We start from the raw sequence: 22,682 nt of genomic DNA, 5'->3' as shown, positions 1-22,682 counted from the left end.
TAGTCATTCAACTCTTTCATGTATGAATTATTATTTTCCTTTCTCTTAAATGTTTTTATTACATTTATAAAGGACAGACATCTCAGGCCTGCGGCCCAGGGGCCAATTGAGGCCCACATGACAATATTTTGCAGCACCCATTTTACACCCAAGTGTAGTACAGTGGTACCTCAACATATGATCGCTTCGACACACGATGTTTTCGACATCCGACGTAAAATTTGACTCGCCATTTGTTTCTACGTCTGACGATTTAAGACAGCGCCTCAGTTTCTTTGTTTTCCTGCAAGATGGATGCACAGTGGATTTTCTTGTGAGAGAAATCAACATGGATTACAAGAATGTTACTGCAGGAGGTTAAAACGGGAAAAAGGTGTGGCTTGCCATTGACATGAAGATGCAAAGGATATAAAAATATGAGCGTGGTGTGCCGTCCGTGAACTGGCTCGACAGTACGGCTGTAGAATGTCTACAATCACGAATGTTCTCCTCCGACCTCCGTTCGCCAGTCTTCTTAAGTTGAGGTGACAATTATGATTGTGGTGGCATCGCCAAAAACATCACCAGCTTCATCAGGTTTTTTAATAAGCTTGAGAACGATAAACCGATACAACCGGATATCCGGTTTTACAGGTGAGAGATACAGCTGTATCGATAGTAAACTTAACATTCGACAGTAATTAGCCATTAAAGAGCATATGACACCAGAAAAAAAGTCTTAAATGGCATTATTATGTGAATTAGAATCATATTTTGAGATGATTCGACTATATACAACAATTTAGCAAAGCGCAGATGACGAGAAATTAGTCTTTTAATCTGCCGGTTAGCCACGCCTACCATTATAGGGCTTTAGCGTCCCCAACAGGTGGATGACGTCAGCGGTAGACTGGGCTCATCGGTTTTACTATTCAGCCCATTGAGGGGGAATTGTTCAGAACGAGGAAAACGCGACGAAGAGAGCCGCAAAATGTCATTGTTTCAGTCTCTCTACTCCAATATTTTTACAGGATATTCTTTTTATGCAAGTATTTTTCCCCAATAGCTATATAAATGGCTTGAGAAGGACCAGTCAGCCCGTCGAGGGGGAACTATTCACAATGAGGAAAACGCGACGAAGAGAGCGGCAAAATGTCATTGTTTCTGTCTCTTTACTTCCATATTTTTACAGGATATTCTTTTTATCCAAGTATTTTTCCCCAATAGCTATATAAATGGCTTGAGAAGGACCAGTCAGCCCGTCGAGGGGGAACTATTCACAATGAGGAAAACGCGACGAAGAGAGCGGCAAAATGTCATTGTTTCTGTCTCTTTACTTCCATATTTTTACAGGATATTCTTTTTATCCAAGTATTTTCCCCAATTGCTAAATAAATGGCATGGTCAAGACAAATAACAATCTTGTGCTAAATGGAATATGAAATAATAAAAATCCATTTATTCAAGACGACATGGCAAAATTACTACATAATGGTCAAAACTGTCGACTTCACCTTTACTGTCGCACCTTCCGAACGATATTTTATGACACCTAAATCGGACATATGTCATTTCCCTTCCCTGGCTTCGGAGAATGTAAACAAACCAGAAGGAGTGACAGCTAGCCGACATGCTAACCCGAACCGAGTGATGTTTCAAAGTCTTCAAAGCGGAAAATCACACAAAGCTATCCTGGATTATTTGACATGACGACCCGGTTGTCGAATGTCTTAGCGGATCGGCAAACCGCCCGGCGGAGAGCAATTTACAGTTCGTTCCCCGGAGGAGGGTGGCTGGAGCTAACGCAGCTAACGTGCTGCTGCTAATGCATTAGGAGAGCTTTTTACATGCCTATCAATGATCAAACGTAAGTAGTCCTTCATTTAAAGGAAGTTTGTAGTGTTTACTTTGTAATCGCTGTATTCGTATTTGACATAATACAAAACAAGATGTTTACTCACTTCCTCGTAAGTCCAATGGTCCCACAGTAAATATCCACGGTGAATGGGAACCTTTTGAAACTCCAAAAAGGCGCATACGCCTCTCCCTCATACAGAATGATTTTTCTGCAGCCGTTTGGCTGGCGTGATGTGAAAAATAAACATATTAATCCGCAAAATCAGTTGAATCCTTCGTCCTCATACACAACAGTACACTGTAGCGTGAAGAGGACGTCTTCTACCGTACACGTCACAGCGCCCTCCTCCTCAATGCAAGACCGAAGCCGGAAGTCACTCATTTTCCTGGCGCGGGATTAAAAAAACTAAATAAATATAGCGATCGCTTCCACACACATCCAAGCGGTCCATATCATTCAGGAGCATAAAATACCGCGTGTATTATGAAATAAACATGCTTTTTCGTGTCACAGGCACTTTAAATATTCAATGAACCGATAGTAGAGATAGAATTCGGCTATTGCGAGCACAAGAATCGGCTTCTAATGCCTAGGTCAATGCAATGCTTAATATGATAATAATTTAGCTTTGACTTCACATGCTGCACTTGTGTCATTCATCACACAACGCACTTAGCTTGAGACCGCACGCATATGATATGGACAAGCACCACTCACAGTCGTGGTTGCCTCAACTTCCCATGCATTTCGGCAGAACCGCTACTAGTCGCCGTCATTACCCGATCGTCATGGGCGTATCATAACGCGAGAGCTAACAAAACCACTGTAACGCACGCTCCGTAGCGTTTACTTCACAACCCAAAACGAAACTAGTAGTGGCAACGAAGCAACATGCTAAAACAATGAACAGTTTGAGCACAGAAGGCAGCGACGTGCAGCAATTGATTTTCAACGCACCCAGGAAAACAAAAGTCGGACTTTCAAGTGATGCAGGGAGCCAGATCTGTTCATATGGGACAAAGCTTGTGTGAAGTGTGGAGCGGTACAGAGATCGTGAGTTTTTAACCCTGAAAAAGAACCCACTACAATGGTGGAAAGGGCAGCGCGACTCTCTGGAGATTTTGTTTCCACGAAACCCAGTCTACTTAAACATGAACATGTGGATTAGTTGATCTTCCACAAAAAAAATCTGCCCTTCAAAAAAGATATGGACAGTGATGAGGAATAAAAAAATGTAGAAGCACAGGCATAAGTGAAAGACTTTGCTGTGTATAAGGTTAAAGTAATGATTAGTGACCTATCTGTCTAAAATGCCATATTTTTATTCCCTCAATTATACCAGTGGTAAAGCATAATTTAGTATTTATTTATGATAATACTAGCAGGTTTAATTCTTTTTTTCTAGAGCTGCTGCATATTAGAGCAGGGCGGTAAACCGAAAATTTACCGTCACCGAAATTCTTAACGATGACCGACGTAATTTTGACCATGTCGGTAAATTCGGTAAATTAATAAAACAAGAAAACATAGTCTTTTCATCCCGCTTTGATTCTGTGTTGTTCGTCTATGTTCATTCCCCTTTAAGAAACAATCAATGGGCTTACGTAGGGAGTCACGTGATCATCAAGGAGCCAATCAAACAAAGCCCAGTAAGCTAACGCTAGCAGCTAACGCTACAAACAAAACGTGATGGAGTGTGGCTTAAGGGAGGTTCACCAAACTTTTAACCGACATTTAGTAGACTCTTGGTGGCATCCAGACGGGCTTTCACCCGCTGTCCTCCCTGCTGTTCTCACGATTTCCGGAGATGGTGCTTTCAGTGCTTTCTACTGGTAGCCAGGCTAACGCTAGCTAGCGGCTAACGCTACAAATGAACGTGATGTAGTCGGATAGCGGCTCTAACTTGTCGAAACGGCTGAACTTAATGAGTGGATTGGGCACGGACTGCATCTAGCAATTACTATGTGGCATTATTTTGTATCTGTCTGTGTGTGATTCTTTGATAGCTTTTGTGATGGTAAAGCATTCAGCTTAAAGTACAATCCAACGGCGAAATTTATAATGACCGAGAAATGGCCCCAGCTATTTTTCTGTATGTGCTTATTTCTGTGTCATTATTGCTATCATAAAATCTTAAGCGTTTCATTTGAAGAAGATCAATATAGCTTTAATGTGTGTGTGTCTCTCTCTGTTTGTTTGGGGGTTCATTTGTGCGTGCATTTATTAAAAAATGCACTGGGGGGGACCCTGAAACCATAATGTAAACACTTGTATTTAATAATTATGTCACAGCAGCCATTAACAATAAGTTGTCTTTTTGAAGTGTACTGTTCAAGCTGCAAGTCATTTGTGTTACAATGACATGATTGCACAGGCATATTGATTTTGATAATGTACATTGTTCAAGTCATACACGCTGTTATAAATGTTCATACTTGAATACTTATTGCTTACATTACATTTTTATAAACTTAATGTTTAGACTGCATGTACAATTGTTAAATACAGTATATGAAATTGAATGCTGGTAAATAAATCAACAAGAAACAGTTAATCTGTATTTCATGCATTGATTCAGATTTTCAAATTATATAACAGTACGCTTGGGCGAATTTATCGTCATTTATCGTTATCGAGATAAATCTGCTCAATTTATCGTGATACATGTTTAAGGCCATATCGCCCAGCCCTAGAAATTAATATTTTTTGTTTTAAGATGTTTACATTGAAAGTTTGCACTTAAATGACTTACCTCTTTTGTTCAAAACACCAGGAAATACAGTAATTGAATTACTGCACTTTATTGTTGTCTGTCACTGGAGTTTTATTTTATTATCAATCCCATCCAACAAAATGACGGTCATATAGTAAGCCTTTTTTTTTTTTCATTAAAAAAATAAAACATAACATTGGTATGAAATTTTGTTGTTTAATTTTGCTATTAGAAATGTGTTTTTTTTTTATATGTTTAAAATACTGTACGAACACACACAACAAATGTTTACTATCGTATCGTTTTTTAATCTGTATCGAACCATATCGCTCTTAAACTGAATCGAATCGCTCGGCCTTAAAAATGTATCGTTTTTTTAATCGAATCGTAACCTGTGTACATATCGAATCGGCTTCATGCTAGAGATTCCCAACCCTAGTTTTTAATCATTTATTTGAGAGCTTGTGCAACACAACATGCTTACTGTCTGCCACAGATGAACAAAGTGAAAGTAAAATGTCCTCTCTCACTCTGTCAAGTCAGCCACACGGTGCGTTCAGGTCCACTACGCAAAACACGACAAATTACAACCCGATTCGTTACATTATTACAGGTATTATTATTACTACTATTATTATATTATTAATCCAATTTTCATAATTTATTTGTTTTGGTCTGTGTAATTTCTATTTACAATAACACCAGCAGCATTTATTAGGGATTTATTGTAGGTTTTCGGCCTGTGGAATGAATTAATGGAATTATAATGTATTCTTATTGCAAAATCCTGCTAAACATATGACCATTTCGATAAACAAACAAGGTCCTGGAACGAATTAACTTTGTATCTCGAAGTACCACTGTATTAGTGTTGTCAGTATGTATTTTGCGATGCAATAGAAAAATATTTAAATACAGATTATTTTAAAGTGAATGATCCATTTCGGGAAAAAAAAAAAAAATCATCATTAACATAATTTAAACTAAAAACATCAGTAATAATAATATATACATCTTCATAAATAGAATTTTAAAAATTAGATGAAATAAAGAAGAATAAAGACAAATTCAAATAAAATGTGGCCTATGCAAATATTGCTCTGGGTATTTTGATTATTTATTGTTTAGTTTTATAAATGCCCTGACCTCACATAACTTCACTCTTTGGCTGCCATTGACAGAAGTAGACATGCAATTTATTTTCACTGGGAGGGGTTGGAAGCAATGGAATGGTCAATATCAATTTCCTTCTTTTACAGTCTACCAAAACGCATACTCTATGAACTGGGCTGAGAGTGAATGAGTTCATATAATGATAACTTCTTAAATGATGTAGTGACCGCTGTCCTTGAAAGGGTTAAAGACACCGTTGAGCTAAAAGTTATCCAAATCGTCTTTGAGCCTCTTCACAGTTATCTACTATGAAGCGCATCGTCGTCAAACATGGTAGGAAGAAATGGCCTCCAAAGTGCTACAAATATGATATAAATCAGACACTAATAATCTGCGATCATTCGCTGCCAGCCCCGTCCCGGTCAAATGGAATTGGACATCTATCGCTGGCAATGGCACCAAAATGTGATTCACTTCGAACCCGAACAATAGGTATTTACACCTCATGAATATGTATGCATGAACACTGATGACAGGCCACGGTGGCAATCTCAATATGGCTGCTATGGCTAAAGTCACCCTGGCCACAAACCTGGCAAACTGATTAGAATGAGGGGAGCGTGCATGCATGTGCGTTCCCTCTCATCTGCCTGCTGAAATGTATAAAAACCCCTCCCACCTCTACCACACTCCACAGGCTACAGCACATCCAGGACAGAAAATGAATGTATCTTTTATGTAAAGCAGCATATGCAGAGTCCATACACACATGCATGTGATTGAGATTCACACTGAGCAGCAGAGGGGAAAGGGTGTTGGCGAGTGTGGTGGGTGTAAATTGACAGTGCCTTAAGGTGACAATGTGCAATATATTACTGGATTCTGTACACTATGTATAGGTTTGTTTACTTAAAGTTAGGGATTCATTGATTTTTATACCTTTATATGTACGTATTTGTCAGGAAGTTGTTGTTTACAGATATGTATTAGGGTGTAAATCATCAAATATATGGCGATATACAACAATTCTGTGGATGATGCGATTTATGCTTTTCAGCAGAAGCCTGAAGGTTTCATGCTAAACTGACTTCTTTAGTTTTTTGGACTCAAAGACACACTCAAAATTCGCCTTAAGTACAAATTCTGGTTGTATTTAATGACCCCCAACCTGTGTTTATTGGCGCTCAACTGTTTTCTACTTCTCCAGAAAAGCGGTCAAGACACACAATCGTCATTCATCAAACCCTTAAATATGACAAAACATAATTAATTAATTAAACAATTTCAGTGTTAAACAATAACTGACAAATGCACTACGTTGACACACTAGTGGGCCTTATAATAAGATCCAAGCACATTTAGACAAATGTACCGTAATTTTCAGACAATAAGATGCTACTTTTTTCCTTCATTTTGAATCCTGCGGCTTATAGTCCATTGCGGCCTATTTGTTGATTTATTTGGGTTAATACTTTACACTTTATCTGACAGCGGTGTCATAAGATTAGATTGTCATTAATTACGACATGACACCATCACGGGCATTACTGAATGCTTATGACAGATGTCATTAAGTGTCACCCGGCAAATTATGTCACTAACTCCAATTATGTCCAGCTCGGCTCTTTTACATCCATTCAAAAGTGAGATAATGTGCCGGATAACACTCAATGACATCTGTTGTAAGCATTCATTAATGATCATGACAGTGTCGTCTCATAATTATGAATGTCTAATGACAGTCTTATGGCAGCTCTTTCAAATAAAGAGATACCTAATACCATAACTAGCAAGTAATGAAACAACCGGAACAGTAACTGAAGAAATAATTTGCACAGAACATGAATTTTGATGGTTATTTACATCTGTAGCGCTGCAATGCATGATAGGAGGCATGTTGGACAACAAGTGTTGACAGCAGGTGGCAGCAGAGGTTGACTGTTTCCCCCAACGGAGCAGGGATAGCCAAATGAAGCTTCTTGAAACAATGAAGCTTTGCAGCCAGTTGGTTCAAAGCTTCATGGTGGTTCATTTGGTCTTATGACATATGATGCCCCCGTCAAAGGAAGTGTTACCGGTTAAAGTCTTGTGGTGTAAATATCCCTTAATACACTGAGGACAGCTGTAGTTAAAAGTCCAGTGCGGCTTATCTATGAACAAATGTCATTTTCATGTCAAATTTGGTGGGTGGTGGCTTATAGTCAGGTGCACCTTATAGTGCGAAAATTACAGTATAATAGTTTTGACAATATTTTCCAGTTAGGACATTGCATGCGTCCTTTCTCTTTCCAACCAAAATGTCTATGAATACGCAAGAACAAATTTGTGTGCCGTTGTAACTGCCAAATTAAAAAAGGTGTTTAAAAAACACTTTAAAAAAAAAAATCATTAGTTGTATGCGTCCCCTCTGAAGCTTCTCTTCCTCTCATGTTCAATTTGAAGATTGGACTTCACTTTCAAAGCGCTACGAGGGGACCAGACAGGTGGTCGGCTCCAGTGAGGTCTGCTGCCTCTCAACAAGGGCGCGTGTGTGGGAGTGGGGAAGCTGTCCACTTTGGTCACATCTATTATCTCAGCACCCCTCCCACCGGGACATCCCTGAAGCCCATTGATCATTGCCAGACACGCACACACACACACACACACACACCAATATCAATCGGTAGATTACATGCACACAGACACAGACAGGTGATTTACATACACACTCTTAAAAGACCTACATGCACGTATGCATATAGGCCCTAAGATTTATGGTGGCTGTGACAAGATGAAATGGCTTCAACACAGATTGCATCCAGTCCTCAAAGCACTCATGTCCTCAAATCAAAGCGTGTAACCACTCACCGTGACCTTGTGCTTGTTGCTTGCTTTCTCAATACTGATAAAACTAGTTAGGCATGATAAATAATGTCAAAAATCGACTTTTATGAAATTCTCGTCCCTTCCTTTCAGGCGCTTTAAGCGAGGACCCCAAATTTCCAAAGATCCAGTGGCCTCCACCTGACTTGTGTGCAGACTGCCACACGGTGAAGGACAACGGGGAGCACAAGTGGAATACGCAGCAGGTTCTGCTCTTCCTTCAGAAATACTACTCTGCGGAAGGCATCCTCACAGGTGTGAAAAAATCTTTCATTGAGGACTACAGTAATGAAAGTGCAATCTTAGCAAACCTTTGTTTTACATCTTCTAAAATTTATTCTGCAGCCCATTAAATGTTCCTAATCTGATAGATTAATCGATTATTTAGATAATTAGGGCTGTCAAACGATTAAAATTTTTAATCGTGTTAATCACAGCTTAAAAATAAATTAATCACAATTCAAACCATCTCTAAAATATGCCATATTTTTCTGTAAATTATAGTTGGAATTGAAAGATACGACACAAGACGGACATAAACATTCCACATACTGTACATAAGTACTGTATTTGTTTATTATAACAATAAATCCACAAGATGGCATTAACATTAATAACATTCTTTCTGTTAAAGAGATCTACGGATAGAAAGACTTGTAGTTCTTAAAAGATACTTTTGAGTACAAGTTATAGTAATTTTATATTAAAACCCCTCAATGTTTTCGTTGTAATAAATTTTTTAAAATTTTCAATCAAAAAATAAAACCAGTAGCTCGCAATTGTTGACCTCGCCGAGCGTTGATGTCACATCGGGCTCCCTGCCGTTTTTCCACAGTGTGGGTCCGATCACATCATTTTCAAAGTATCGGAGTCGGCAAAAAAATATCGGACATGCCTTTTTTTTAATATATATGTATTTTTAATTAAATCGTCTTCTATTTGTATTTAACGTTACAGACAAAATGCCTTACACTCATCCAGAGTCTTTAGTTTTGGCTTAAAGTAGGGCTATCAAATTTATCGCGTTAACGGCGGTAATTATTTTTTTTTAAATTAATCACGTTAATATATTTAAAGCAATTAACGCATGCGTTGCACGACGTACTCACGCATTGTCGCGTTCAAGTTATTATGGCGCCGTTTTACCTATATATAGAGCTAAAAGGCAGCGTAAAATGAGTAAAGTGAATTTTGGCGCATTTTTTTAATTAGCTAAAGCCTTACAGTCCCTCTCTCAACAATCAGAAATATCGTGGAGAGCAATGTGGGGAAGCAAGGTAGTAGTTGATCTTTTTTCTTAACACCCTATGTTATTTCTAAAGATGTCCCGATCGATCAGCATCCCGATCGATCGGGTCCGATCATGTCATTTTCAAAGTATTGGAATCGGCAAAAAAATATCGGACATGCCTTTTTTTAATACATATATATATATTTTTCAATTAAATCGTTTTCTAATTGTATTTCACGTTACAGACAAAATGTCTTACACTCATCCAGAGTCTTAGTAGGACTGTCAAATTTATCGCGTTAACGGCGGTAATAAATTTTTAAAAAATTAATCACGTTAAAATATTTAATGCAATTAACGCATGCGCTGCACGAACCACTCACGCATTGTCGCGTTCAATCTATAAAGGCGCCGTTTTACCTATATATAGAGCTGAAAGGCAGTGTAAATTGAGTAGAGTGAATTTAGGCAGTCTTTGGAGCCTTTATTTAATTGGCTAAAGCCTTAAAATCCCCCTCTCAACAATTAAAAATTTCGTGTGAAGCAATGTGGGGAAGAAAGGTAGTAGTTGGTCTTTTTTTTAACACCATATGTTATTTCTCAACGCAGAGAAGATATATCAATTGGTGTCACTACGCACAGTCATGGTTGCACTTCCCATCATGCATTTGGGGAGAACAGTTAAATGGCTACAGTATCAATTACTGAAAGCGCAACAAATACACTAGATGGCAATATTTAGTCACAATATACAAAGTCACATTTATCCTTTAAGAATTACAAGTCTTTCTATCCGTGGATCCCTCTCTCAGAGAGAAATTTTAATCATGTAAATGCCTTCTTGAGGATTTATTGTCATAATAAACAAATACAGTACTTATGTACTGTATGTTGAATGTGTATATTCGTCCGAGTTTTATTCATTTCTTTCTTAATGCATTGCCAAAATGTATATGATCGGGAAAAATTATCGGGAATGATTGGAATTGAATCGGGAGCAAAAAAAAATAAATCGGATCGGGAAATATTGGGATCGGCAGATACTCAAACTAAAACGATCGGAATCAGATCGGGAGCAAAAAAACATGATCGGAACAACCCTAGTTATTTCCCAACGCAGAGAAGATATATCAATTGGTGCCACTACGCGCAGTCATGGTTCCACTTCCCATCATGCATTTGGGCAGAACAGTTAAATTGCTATAGTATAATTTACTGAAAGCTCAACAAATACACTAGATGACAATATTTTGTCACAATATACAAAGTCACATTTATCCTTTAAGAATTACAAGTCTTTCTGTCCGTGGATCCCTCTCACAGAAAGAATGTTAATAATGTAAATGCCATCTTGAGGATTTATTGTCATAATAAACAAATACAGTACTTATGTACTGTATGTTGAATGTGTATATTCGTCCGAGTTTTATTCATTTCTTTCTTAATGCATTGCCAAAATGTATATGATCGGGAAAAATTATCGGGAATGATTGGAATTGAATCGGGAGCAAAAAAAAATAAATCGGATCGGGAAATATTGGGATCGGCAGATACTCAAACTAAAACGATCGGAATCAGATCGGGAGCAAAAAAACATGATCGGAACAACCCTAGTTATTTCCCAACGCAGAGAAGATATATCAATTGGTGCCACTACGCGCAGTCATGGTTCCACTTCCCATCATGCATTTGGGCAGAACAGTTAAATTGCTATAGTATAATTTACTGAAAGCTCAACAAATACACTAGATGACAATATTTTGTCACAATATACAAAGTCACATTTATCCTTTAAGAATTACAAGTCTTTCTGTCCGTGGATCCCTCTCACAGAAAGAATGTTAATAATGTAAATGCCATCTTGAGGATTTATTGTCATAATAAACAAATACAGTACTTATGTACTGTATGTTGAATGTATATATTCGTCCGAGTTTTATTCATTTTTTTCTTAATGCATTGCCAAAATGTATATTAAAAATTATCGGGAATGATTGGAATTGAATCGGGAGCAAAAAAAAGCAATTGGATCGGGAAATATCGTGATCAGCAGATACTCAAACTAAAATGATCGGGATCGGATCGGGAGCAAAAAAACATGATCGGAACAACCCTAACGTAAGGTAGTGATTGAAATAAACCACAAGGTGTCAATGGCGAGTTTTAAATTAATTAGAGATCTTGCCAAGGCAAAGTCTGTGTAAGTTTTATGTGTATTTTGTATAGCTATTTTGATTGGGAATGCCAGTTCTCTTTGCATTAAGGGCTCTTTTTTTTTTAACATTATTTTTTTGAGAGATAGGAATATTATTTTTGTTGTGCTTTCACTAAATGATACTATAGCGACTTAACTGTTCCGCCCAAATGCATGATTGGAAGTTGGGCAACCATGACTGTCAGTGGTGGCTTCAAATGGTATACAGTATGTTCTGTGTTGTGTTCAATTTGGCGTGTTAAGAAAAAGAACGTCTCCTACTCTGCCCAAAATGCATGATGGGAAGTTGGGCAACCATGACTGTCAATGGTGGCTGCAAATGGTATACAGTATCAATTAGGCGTGTTAAAAAAAAAAGAACGTCTCCTGCTCTGCCCAAATGCATGATGGGAAGTTGGACTGTTAGTAGTGGCTGCAAATGGTATACAATATGTTCTGTGTTGTGTTCTATTAAGCGTGTTAAGAAAAAGATTATCTCTTGCTCCGCCCAAATGCATGATGGGAAGTTGGGCAACCATGACTGTTAGTAGTAGCTCCCAAAGCTTAAGCCAGTAAAGAGCGCGGTCTAATGAACGCCTGTGTCCGCTCGCATTTCTCTGCCTTTTCGCTCTCAATGTGCTAAAACGGCGTCATTGGAAACCATTTGAGGCAACGCATGAACAGGTCGTTCCGTGCATGCGTTAATTGCTTCAAATATTTTGATGCGATTAATTAAAAACGTTAATTACCGCCCGTTAACGTGATAAATTTGACAGCCCTATAAATAATAGATAGCTGCAGCCCTATTTGACAACTGTGCCGTCTTTACTAACTCAAAATGACATACACATTTTTCTTGTTTGCCTCATCAGACTACCTGGAGGACGAAAGTGAGGTTCTGGCCAAGCAGAAGCTGAAACACGCTAGCTTGCTGCAAACAGAGGCTCAGAAGCGCATCGAAAGGGAAGCTTTAGAGAAGGCGAACGCTCCCAATATTGCTGCTCAGAAGGAAGAGGAGGAAGTGGCAGACGAAGATGAAGAAGCCGGTAAGGCCCTCGAGCCTGACGGCGATCGACGACAGATGATCCGGCGGCCGAGCATCGTGGGGATGAAGCCGCGAGAAGTGCGGGAGGACATCGTGGACCTGGACTCCGTTGTCAACCGGCACTTCAAGGCCAAAGCTGCGCAAGTGGCCACGTCCAGCCGGGTTAAGCGACGCACCCTGCAGAGGAACCGGGAGGAACGAGACTCCAGGCTGGGTGCGGTGCTCATTGACCCGAACGTGGCTTCTGACGAACGAGATTTATCAGACGACGGCGGGTTGGCCCGGAGAGCCCGCTGGATGTCCATGCTAAGCATCGGCTTCTCTAAAGTAGACGTCAGCTTGTGCGTCATCCTCTATTTCATGTCGTCCACGTGTCTCCTCGCCATGTACATCTTCTTTAAAACACGCCTGCGTCTACGGCGGGCCAAAGTGTCACTGCCCTGATCCGGTTGTGAGACACAATTGGTGCATATGAATGTTTATTTTCATCAGCGGAGCTGGTGTGAATGAAGGAGAACATTTTTTTTCTTTTTGTCGTGGACATTTTACTGCTGTGATTCTGTCATATTTTTTTAAATTAGAAAAAAGATATTCCTTAGTTTTATGATTTGACTGCGATTGACGGCGATAGACATCTAATCCATTTTTCCTGGGAAAGGCCTCCCAGTTAGAATGAATTGGGCGTCTATTGATGTCAATGAGTATTTTATTCTGTCTGAAGTTATAAAAGTATATATTTGTTTGAATCTGAAATCCTTGCCACTGTTCTTGAATTACAAATTGATACGCAGTTAAAGTGAGTACTTTTTTATTCCACAAGTAAACTGCATGGCAAACTGTAAGCGCTCAAATCATGATCCATTTGTCTTGCAGTGCCTACATACATACGTCACATCTGAGATGGTTACGTCGCAATTCTGAGTCGTCAACATGGATGCTGTATTTGTGAAGGTGAAGCAGTCAATGTTTGGCATTGTTACCGTATTATTCGGAATATAAGTCACACCTGAGGATTGATTTAACAGAACTCCAAAACAGAAATTGAATTGGCGCCTGAATTTATATTCAACAAATACAGGTAGTCCCCGGGTTGGGACGTAGTAACTGACTTAAGTGATTTGGACTTTATGACGCCTGAGAGTCCGGCATTTAGTCTCCAGTCGTTTTTTTGTTTTGTTTTTTGTTTTGTTTTTTTCAGTCCCGTAAACAATACCTTGTTGCCGTTCTTCACGTCAGGATCCCCTCCTCCCCTGAGCAGCGCCGTTGCCGTCCTGCAGTTGCTTTCGACCGGGAGAACCGCCTTCAGATCCCATTTACTTGTTCTCCTGAGGCTACTGCTGCTTTCAACCTGGCGCTGACTCCTCTTGCGAGTCCCGAGCCGTTATAATTCAGTTCGGACAGCGGGCTTGTTTTGAGAGAGGCGATGCTGTTGACCTGAGCTGCCATGATATCCCCCCCCCCCCCCCAGCCTCTCCTTCCTACAGCGCCTTTTTCGCCTTTTTTTTTTTTTTTTTTTTTTTACAAAGGGTTAATTCCGACTTCCGGAAATTCAGGTTATGTCGCCAGCGCAAGAACGGAACTTTCGTAACCTAGGGACTACCTGTTTACATCAAAAAGCATTGGGGGACTACATAAGCAGAGAAAAGTAATAATTATTCAATTGAAAAATGGAAGTAAAAATAGAAGAATACAGAAAATAACTTTAAAATTAAAAATAAAGGCATTTAATACATTCATTTTTTAAATATATATTTTTTATTTCCTAATATTTTTAATCTTTTTTTTTTTCCAATTTTGATTTCCTCACTTTTAGCTATGGCAGAAAACACTCGGGTGACTTGAAGTTCCACTCTATGACCCCCAATTTGGCCAATATGCATGTGTGATACATCATTGGAAATCTTAAAATCTCAAGAAGAAAAAATTTTGAACAGGAGGGCATTTAAAAAAAAAAAAAAAAAAATTCAACCCTAACTCAAGGTGAGAGCATAAGAGCATATTTAAAGACGCCATGATTTTGACGAGATATTAACAATTACTTACCTTGTTTCGGTCCAAAAACTTGTGTGGCATGTCTCACCAAGTGTCAAGACACAGCTGTGAATGGCCACAGCTGGACCTTTTGGGGATTTTATGGGTGAAACACTGTAATATGACAAGGGTCACAATGCAGAAATCGCAGACATTAAGGAGTGGTCAAGATTTTCTTTTTCAAATATTTACCTTTTTAAACGTTTTTTTTTTTTTTTTTTTTTTTTTTTTTCCTTTGTTTGGATCGATTATCACCTAAAATTTCGGGGAAAACGCGACAGTAACAAAAAATACAATTATTACGATTGTTATGAAGTAGATATTTGTGACCTATTTACAGACCATATTTTTTTCATTGTGACGGAATTTGTTTAAAAGTTTAAAATATGCGACTGAATAATTTTATGATTTTTTTTTTTTTTAACTAAATATTAGACATCAATTAATGATTTTTAGAGAAAAATTATAGACATTTCCAGTAATATAATTCTTTTAATGGCTGGGTTGAAACAAAAGCAGTTGCGCAGTGACTGTAAACGGCGGTCTCCAGGGTACAATGGACAAATTAAAAATAGTTTTGGGGCTTAATGCGCCATGAAACTGCTATGGCAGCATATAGACATATTGTTCTATCAAACACAGCAGTTCTTTGGCTTAAAATACAGCAGTTTATTATACGTTTCTATAAGTATAAGTTTCATTTTGATTTTCTACATTTATATTTTTATCAATAGCATTTTTGTGTACTTACGTATTCCGCCATTTTTTGTTAAATGTAAATTCAGGTAGGTTGCTGATGTGGTAGCGGTACCCTTGGCGCGGGTAGCGTAGAATCGATTCCCTCTTAGTGGCGGTGTGCATGGTTGTCTGTCTGTGTGCCTTATGACCGACTGGTGACCAGTTTAGAGTGTAGTCTGCCTATCGCCCAAAGTCAAATGGATTGGCTTCCGCGACCCAGACAAAAATAAACTGTGTTGAAAATGGTTAGATATGTAAATTAAGGCATCAAGGAGTTGAAACTTTTTTAAAGAAAATATACATCAAAGAGTTATTTAGTTCAGTTTACCATCTTTTTAAAAAAAAAAATTTGGAAGAAATACTTATGTATTCCATTATATCATACAACAGCAGATTAAATTTGTAATATATCCTAAGGAGATAAAAACACCCATTTCCTAACCCTGTACAATAGTGATGTATTGTGTTATAAACACCCTCACATAGCAGTGTATATGCATTTACTACAATATAAAGATAATTTGCCTTCGTATTCACATTTTCCATTTTGCTTAAGCTGACAAATCCATTAATTGTCATATTTTTGTCATTCCATACCTGATTAATATAATTTTTTGTACTTGCATAAATCACATCAGACAAAAAAAGAAAAACGCACAATTTTGTATGTCTGGGGTGACATAACATCACAGCTGAGTAAAAGTCGCAGATCCAGTCAAACTATGGGGGGAAAAATATCGTCATTTATAATCCGTAAAATACAGTAACTCATTGGCTGCCATTGTTCTGTAAAAAAATAAACCTTCCAATAAATTTTGCTAACTTAACAATTGAAGTAAGTACAAAAGTTTCAATGTTTTTAAGAATTTTGAGTATTCGTAATTCATCAAGTTAACACCAAGCTGTGCAAACTTGAATTGTGGGGCATGTAATTTATGGCTAACCAGTACTTAAAAAAGTTTTGTTAAAGGGTATTACAACACCTGGGGAAATGCTAATATTCCATCATTTATCCACAAACGCATGCCTTTTGGATTCATATCGTGCCACTTCGTGTAATTACACACATCGCAACACCAAGAAAATGATAGAAATTTGGATCGATTGTCAAGCTTAAACGACCGGCGCCCGAGATCCCGGAAAGCCAATGCAGCCTAATGAAACGGACATTGAGGGGAGCAATCACACTGATGAAACACCGGCAACAGATCGTGTGGGAAACACAGAATGGTTTGTTTTGCATTTCTTTTTGTGAAGCTGATACACTGTAACTGCAGAATAGAGTAATGTATAGAATAATTATCATTTATTGTGCTATCATAGGTTTTCGCTCTGCCAACAGACACAAATATTAATGGGATTAGAGAATTCGTTGTATATATTTTACGAGCGATAATTTATACATGTGTCCAGTCCTATATCCAATGCGTGATATGTTTTTTATTATAAAAGATTAGTCACTCTGGCCATTTCGAGCTTGGCTGCTCCCCTCCTTTGCTTAGCCTGGGGTGGTGGGGTGGTCTCATCAGTGCCAGTCATCATCCTCTTTCTTGATATCTCGGAACATTTAGGTTGCTGCGCGTGTATGGGTGACACCGCATCTGCTTTCAGCAGCAATTTCTTAGCAAAACCTGATTTAATTTGTCCATAGTTCGTATAGCTTTCAGGAGTAAAATGCGCACCACACAAAACCGTGCCGGAGGCTGGGTCTGCAAAATTAGCCCTCTTAGCACTGACGAACTTTACTCATTGTCTGCGTAGTCCAGCTCTTTTTCTCGCGTTCGGGAACTCATGGGTACTACATTGCGACAGATGGCTATTTGTACACCACATAGCATGACAGGTTTGAACCATTTTAGCGATTTTTTTGATGAAACACGAACGCAACTCTCTCGTCGATGAACAACGATGGCACCTGCCTCGACCTATTGTTTCCTTGTTATGACGTCTCCGCCCCATTCGGCTGTTTCCGGAATACTTTCGGAAATGTTCGTAATTTTCTATCTATTTTCGATAATTGCTCATGAATGTGATTTATTTTTTTGTTAACTTTATTAATATTTGTTATCTTGCCACATAACAGTTCGATTGATATCCCACAGCCCCTTAGTATTATAATTCTCTTTAACATTATGTATACACAACTTTTCAAAGTAAGTTGTGCTTACTTTAAACACATAGGTTATGCTAACTTGGAATTTAAATTTAATGGTAATAAAAGCTAAATTAATGAAATAATTAATAAAGACAAATACACTCTGGTGGTTACAGCCCAAAGTAACATTGTAAAGTAGGTTTTTTTCTTGTACATCTCGTGATGCAGAAATCGCAGACATCAAGGAGTGGTTGAGATGTTTTTTTTTTTCATATATTTACCCTTTCAAACTTTTTTTTTTTTTTTTTTTTTTTTTTTTTTTTGGATCGGTTATTTATCATGTAACATATTGGGGAAAATGCGAAAGTAACAAAAAAAATACAATTAAGCGATAGTTATGAGACAGATATCCGTGACTTTTTTACAGACACAAATTTTTTCATTCTGACGTAATTTGTTTAAAAGTTTAAAATATGCGAGTGAATAATGTTAGTCTTTTTTTTTTTTTTTTTTTTTTTTTTTTAATGAAATATTGGACATCGAATAATGATTCTAAACTAAAAATGACAGACATTTTGAATGATCAATATAATTACTTACCTTTTTATGGCTGGGTTGAAACAAAAGCGGTTGCGCGACGTCTGTAAACGGGGGGTTCCAAGGTAAAAGGGACCAATTAAAAATACCTCCGGGGCTTAATATGCCATGGATCTGCTATGGCAGCATATAGACATATGGTTCTATCAAACACAACAGTTCTTTTGGCTTAAAATTCAGCAGTTTATTTTATAGAGGGTTGCAAGAGCAGAAACTGCTTTTTCAGTCGTCTGTGTTTTCCGCCATATATATATAATGTGTATGTGTGTATATATAGTAAGTTAATTTTATTGCTGACTCTGCATTTCGGAGTCATCAACATGTTTTGCCCCTCCCCCCACAAAAGTCAAACTCCGCCTATGGTCTAGCGCCGTCAATGGCAGCCATTGAGATAAATGTGGGCCCTGTAAGAGTTTAACAATTTTGTAATTCGTGCATGAAAAAGTTAATATAAATCCAGTTTACTTAAAATATTAAATTCTGCCTACTTGACATCAATTCAGCTAGCAATAACTTGCATCAAAACTTTTATATGCAAGTAGAATAGTTTGACTTGAAATTTTTAATGCGGCTAACTTTATTTTTTACAGTGTAATTGATTGTATGTCTGTCGCTTTCAAATGTTCAATGGTAGTGAATTGAGTTTAAAAGAGGTTGTTTTGAGGAGTGGGGGCAAGAAACAGCAGGGCGTTCCATGTCGAAATGAGGGAGCAGTGGGAGGTGAGGGGGGTTAAATCATCACAAGGTTGAAGGAAAAAGCCTGTTGCCATCTGCTGTGCAGTACAGGCTAAATCCTAACAATTTCATTGGGATTAAAGCAAGTGAATAATCCAGCTTTCCTTTTGGGGGAGAGATTACCCTTGAGGATTAGCTCCCCGCAGATAATAAACTTTATTAAAACGCAATCGGCTTTCACGGGCCTTCTTCCCCTCGCACACACGTGGAGGTGGACTCCACCGGGGCTCCCTCGGGGTGAGGACGGAGAGGGGTCGAGCTGGATGAAAGAACGCGCGAAGGATAAATGGATGACGCTCCGATGCGGCCGGGATTACCACGGACTCATCGGAGGGGACGCTTGTGATCTTGAGCTTTGTGTTTCCTGGAACATTGGATTGAAGTCTCCTCATGTTCCCCAGTGAAAACACAAACACGATCATCTCCTCATCCACTTCTTGGGCATGAGCAGCATGACGCCTCGTGCAAGACTGGCCGGCGCTTGAAGCAAACGGGTTATACCTTCAAAGAAGCGTTAGATTCGCCTTGCAGGACTGCTCTGCCAGTCTTCAACATTAACTCAAAAAACTAGGGGTCTAACGAAACATTGATCTGGATCGATACATAGATGGGGTAAGCAACAATCTCATGAAATCAATCGAAACACAAAACATTGGAGGCCCTTGAATCAGACCGAAATTGAATCGTGGCAGATTTTGTAATATCGGCAAATACTTTATTGTGTCCAAAGGACCGATATCGTACCTTGTTTTCTTGAAATTGGTGATTTACACCCGCATCAATCTGGATCAAGACATTGATAGGTTAAGCAATGATCCAATAAAATGCAAAACTTCTTGAATCGCCCCAAAATTGAATCATGGCACTTTGATTTATAATCCTACAATATATCGATCTGAATCGATAAGTCAGTTGGTTAAGGAATGATCGAATGAAAAACCAAAACACTGGAACGGGGGGCCTTGAATCGAAAACGAATCATGAAAGACTTTGCACTTGTGTCAAATATCGTATCGGTGTCCAATAAATCAATATTGTAACATCGTGAATTGGTGATTTACACACTTCAGTATGTAAGTCAGAACCCCCACTTCCTCACTGCTTGATATGAAAACAAAACAAATCCTCATTTTGGATGGGACCCGGCGTGTCCTCGGAGTGAACCGCAACTCCTCAGACTTGGCAGTGACGCCGAGCAATAAGAGCGCACCGCTGCCAGCGTGCTCGTCATTAGGAATCATTAGTTTGCAGCTCAATGTGGCTCAAGCGTGAACGAAGGTAACGTTTAAACAGATTAACAGATCACTCGCGAGGGACCAAAATGTGCTTAAGGGCCAACTCTTGACAACTTTGCACCTAGCTTTGGCAATGTTTGCTTCGATTACATATTACTAGGGCTGCAGCTATCGATTATTTTAGTAATCGATTATAAACTAGCTAGTTCGAATAATCGAGTAATCGGATTAGGAACACTTAATGCGTTGTAAAATAAATTGCACTAACAAAAGAGCATTAAATGCGAGTACAAAATAAGAGTTTCTTCACACTATGAAGAATTGCACTTTCATTTAAAAATTCAAATAACTGAGTCAGTTTAGCTTCAAACGGCATAAGAAAATCAATGATTAAGTACAACAAAAAAACATTTGGCCAACTTACATATAGCAAAAGTCCACTATCTTAAATGCTATAAAATGCTAACGTTTTTTTTTTTTTTTTTTTTTTTTTTTTTTACAATGTTCTTAACAAATTATTCAAATATTCCCACCAAAAAAAAAAAACTGCTAAATATACCAATAAACCAAATTACGAATGCAAAAAAAACATACTAGCTCAGACAAAAACTTAAGCTTATGTTGGTCTTAACAGGGAGCAGCTGGGTTCAGCCATGTTAAATGAGTTATATCGTATTCACTTATGCCACAAGAGGGCAGTGTATGCACCCAAATCAATAAAACTAAATGCAAACACTTTCAAAATAAACCATTACAACGCTACTCTAATTAAACGAGTCCTCGAAGCAGCTAAATTTGATCCGAAGCTTTTTTTCCTAATCGAATTACTTGGGTTACTCGATTAATCGTTGCAGCCCTACATACTACTAAATATTTTATTAAACTACTGCAGAAGAAATTTTGTTTGCCCAAGAAATGCCACACTTCACCCTACACTTTTCATACATATGGCAGTACCATTAAAAAAAACGTATGCTATATTCTACTTTAGAGTAATTATTTTCTGTGAACGGTGGGATTAATCAGGATTAATCACAATAACCTCACACGATTATTATACTACATGAATACATACAGTGGGGCAAATAAGTATTTAGTCAACCACTAATTGTGCAAGTTCTCCCACTTGAAAATATTAAAGAGGCCTGTAATTTTCAACATGGTTTAACCTCAACTATGAGAGACAGAATGTGGAAAAAAAAAACAGAAAATCACATTGTTTGATTTTTAAAGAATTTATTTGCAAATCATGGTGGAAAATAAGTATTTGGTCAATCCTAAAAGTTAATCCCAATACTTTATTATGTACCCTTTGTTGGCAATAATGGAGGCCAAATGGTTTTTGTAACTCTTCACAAGCTTTTCACACACTGTTGCTGGTATTTTGGCCCATTCCTCCATGCAGATCTCCTCTAGAGCAGTGATGTTTTGGGGCTGTCGTTGGGCAACACAGACTTTCAACTCCCTCCACAGATTTTCTATGGGGTTGAGATCTGGAAACTGGCTAGGCTACTCGAGGACCTTGAAATACTTCTTACGAAGCCACTCCTTTGTTGCCCTGGCTGTGTGTTTGGGATCATTGTCATGCTTAAAGACCCAGCCACGTCTCATCTTTAATGCCTTTGCTGATGGAAGGAGATTTTCACTCAAAATCTCTTGATACATGGCCCCATTCATTTTTTCATTTCCACAGATCAGTCGTCCTGGTCCCTTTGCAGAAAAACAGCCCCAAAGCATGATGTTTCCACCCCCATGCTTCACAGTGGGTATAGTGTCCTTCGGATACAATTCAGTATTCTTTCTCCTCCAAACACGAGAACCTGTGTTTCTACCAAAAAGTTCTATTTTAGTTTCATCTGACCATAACACATTCTCCCAGTCCTCTTCTGGATCATCCAAATGCTCTCTAGCGAAATGCAGACGGGCCTGGACGTGTACTTTCTTCAGCAGGGGGACACATCTGGCAGTGCAGGATTTGAGTCCCTGGCGGCGCATTGTGTTACTGATAGTAGCCTTTGTTACTGTGGTCCCAGCTCTCGGTAGGTCATTCTCTAGGTCCCCCAGTGTGGTTCTGGGATTTTTGCTCAGCGTTCTTGTTATCATTTTGACGCCACGGGGTGAGGAGGGAGTTGAAAGTCCGTGTTGCCCAACGACAGCCCCAAAACATCACGCTTTAGAGGAGATCTGCATGGAGGAATGGGCCAAAATACCAGCAACAGTGTGTGAAAAGCTTGTGAAGAGTTACAGAAAATGTTT

The 22,682-nt window shown here is 38.6% G+C and overlaps 1 protein-coding gene across 1 annotated transcript in view; it reads left to right on the top strand.

The window, feature by feature from the left end:
- The window catches only part of qsox1 (quiescin Q6 sulfhydryl oxidase 1), a 55,961-nt gene extending 41,588 nt beyond the window's left edge, over positions 1 to 14,373 (top strand). Inside the window, exons 12-13 of the mRNA XM_057841483.1 lie at positions 8,619 to 8,780; positions 12,823 to 14,373. Of these exons, the coding sequence (XP_057697466.1) occupies positions 8,619 to 8,780; positions 12,823 to 13,439 (779 nt within the window). The 3' untranslated portion in view covers positions 13,440 to 14,373. The remainder of the gene's footprint in view (positions 1 to 8,618; positions 8,781 to 12,822) is intronic.
- Positions 14,374 to 22,682: the final 8,309 nt, after the last annotated feature.

The sequence above is a fragment of the Corythoichthys intestinalis genome, chromosome 7 (assembly GCF_030265065.1).
Source record: "Corythoichthys intestinalis isolate RoL2023-P3 chromosome 7, ASM3026506v1, whole genome shotgun sequence".
Taxonomy (NCBI): Eukaryota; Metazoa; Chordata; class Actinopteri; order Syngnathiformes; family Syngnathidae; genus Corythoichthys; species Corythoichthys intestinalis.
The sequence above is the reverse complement of the archived record's forward strand: the minus strand, read 5'-3'. Positions and strand labels throughout refer to the sequence as shown.